The following is a 2,269-nucleotide window of genomic DNA, read 5'->3' on the forward strand; positions in this document are numbered from 1 at the left end:
AAGGGGGGTGGGGGCTTGCAAGCCGTTAAGTTTGACGCTGACTGTACTGAACAAATCTGTTTAGGCAAAAGAGTACTTGGTTGAGCATGGTGGGGAGGAGCTCAGCAGTTCACTTGATGACGTGACTAAGGACGACATCGACTACCTGGTGGAGTTTCTGGCTCCTTTGAACGCGAAACGCGAAGATTCGCCCAACGTGACTGAGACAGGCTACCAGACATTGATAGATCTTTGTAACGTGGACGACGATGACCCTTTTTGGATCGCTGAACTCAAAATGTGTGTCTGGGGAGAACTGGGAGTCATGTCTAGGGTTCGGCTTGTGCGCCATTGCAAGACCCTAGTGACATATTTAAAAAAACTCTGACTGCGGCGCGCCGGACAGCGGGGCGTTAAGGAAGATGGATGTGACTGATCGAGCTGAAACTTTACGCGGCCATACAATCGACCTTTCCCTATCCGATGCTGCATTCGGATTTCAAATGGGTGGAATCATTAAGAAGAAAATTAGCCGCACATTTGGCCGTGCAGGCCCTGGCCCGCCCGACGTTGCCTCTCCATCCCCTTATACTTTCGTGACTGTTAGTTTAGGAATTACAAGTCCGAAAAACGTACGGCCGGAAAGATTGGCTCTGGTCGTTAACCGTATCGATTACGACCGTAAACCGGAACCCCTTCGACAGTAAAACGCTTGACTACGGTCGGAAAGTCTTACGCCGACCGGAAACAATGAGGATAGGTCGGAAATCGTAACAGATTCCGCCTGGAGTGCCAAAACACGGCAATGGAATATTCGTCTGGTGTTCAATGGTTTTCCTTGAAACACGATCTGGACACTTCAGGAAAAACCCTTGAACACTTGACGAAAATAATTCCAAGGAATTCCCTTGAAAGCTGCGGGTTTCAAGAAGAGTCTGGAATTTCAAGGCCCAATCTTGAAATTATCCACGCTAACTGAAAATCCAGGAAATTTCCTCGGATTTCAAGACATTCGTTTTACCGTGTAGTGCTGAGAACTTGCAAATCAAGGCAGGTGCGTATGTAGTAGGTGATTGACGCATGTTGTGGGGTCCGAACTCAATGGTATCAAACGCATGTCTATGCGATACACCAGTTAGGCAATGGGGAATTATGTGAAATTTATTTCTAAGATTTTGGAGGACGTTTTTTGTCATCATTCAGATTTTCCTCCATATTTTAAACCTGAGTATAATTTTTCAGTGGGTCTTTAAATATGGCTAGGTTCCTAGTTGGCTCTCCACGCCTCTCCTGCTCCGTCAACAACGGCCCAAGTAGATGTCGTTGGAGCGGAGGTATTGTTCAAACTTACCTCTTAGCTTTCGAGCACCTCGGATCTTAATTCTAGAAACGGAAAATGAATTCCGGCACTGGACTTGAACCAAGAACACGCTTTTGTGGGTTTTCACCTGTGAAAAGCTGAGAGGGGCTTTGTGGCCTGATCGAAGGGACTCTATTTTTTAGCCCTGCGGCCTATTTTTTTTTTTCTAAATATTTGTGGGTGTACCAAAGGGAGGTAACCGATTAAGAGTTCAGTGTAAGTGTGCCATTTTCTTAGGTCACAGGTCGTCGTTGCGGCGTGGACGTAAGCCAGGAGGGTCCGGAATCTGGTGGTCAGTACGGATTTCCATGGGAGGTTGATTTGTACTTTAAGCGGACGTCAAACCGGAAATTCGAAATTCTCTCAACTGGCGCTCTGATACAGCGCAACCTCGTCATCACGCGTAAGTAGCGGACTTTACAAACGAAATTCCGTCTCTCCCCGGGTGTAAGGATCTAATTCTGTAGTCATCATATCTACAGTTAAATCTAAAGTTAAATTGCAGTTAAAACTTTAGTCCCTAACCAGTTTGCAGGTACCTTGTGAAATCAGTAAAGTTTTTCTATAGTTTAACTACAGTTACCTGCAGTACTGTAAAACTGTTCTTAAACTACAGTTTCCGAGTATAGTATCAAACGGAGATCCTTTCATCCGGGTTGGTTTCTTTAGTATACTAATACTTACTAGCCAGCTTTGTTTGACTCTCGCCGTCAGGTGTAAGGTCAGACTCAACGAGCGGGCAGGCTATTGATCTCTCTGAGTACCCAGTCACTTGGTTGCGGGTAGCTTCTCGTCGGAGCGCAGTTTTTGAAAACCTGGAAAAAGCAGCAAACGTGAGCCAGGTGAGTAAAACGTCAACACGACGCATCCGTGCAACACTGGCGAATCTGTTTAGGACGGACGAACAAGGGCGAATCTGTGAAGGACGGA

At 46.2% G+C, this 2,269-nt stretch overlaps 1 protein-coding gene across 1 annotated transcript in view; it reads left to right on the top strand.

The window, feature by feature from the left end:
• The window catches only part of LOC113210820 (uncharacterized), a 114,542-nt gene that overhangs the window by 67,643 nt on the left and 44,630 nt on the right, over window positions 1–2,269 (top strand). Inside the window, exons 10-11 of the mRNA XM_052271946.1 lie at window positions 1,577–1,742; window positions 2,054–2,181. Coding sequence (XP_052127906.1) covers window positions 1,577–1,742; window positions 2,054–2,181 — 294 coding nt within the window. The remainder of the gene's footprint in view (window positions 1–1,576; window positions 1,743–2,053; window positions 2,182–2,269) is intronic.

This window comes from Frankliniella occidentalis, unplaced genomic scaffold (assembly GCF_000697945.3).
Source record: "Frankliniella occidentalis isolate FOCC.00 unplaced genomic scaffold, Focc_3.1 Scaffold179, whole genome shotgun sequence".
In the NCBI taxonomy this organism is placed as follows: domain Eukaryota; kingdom Metazoa; phylum Arthropoda; class Insecta; order Thysanoptera; family Thripidae; genus Frankliniella; species Frankliniella occidentalis.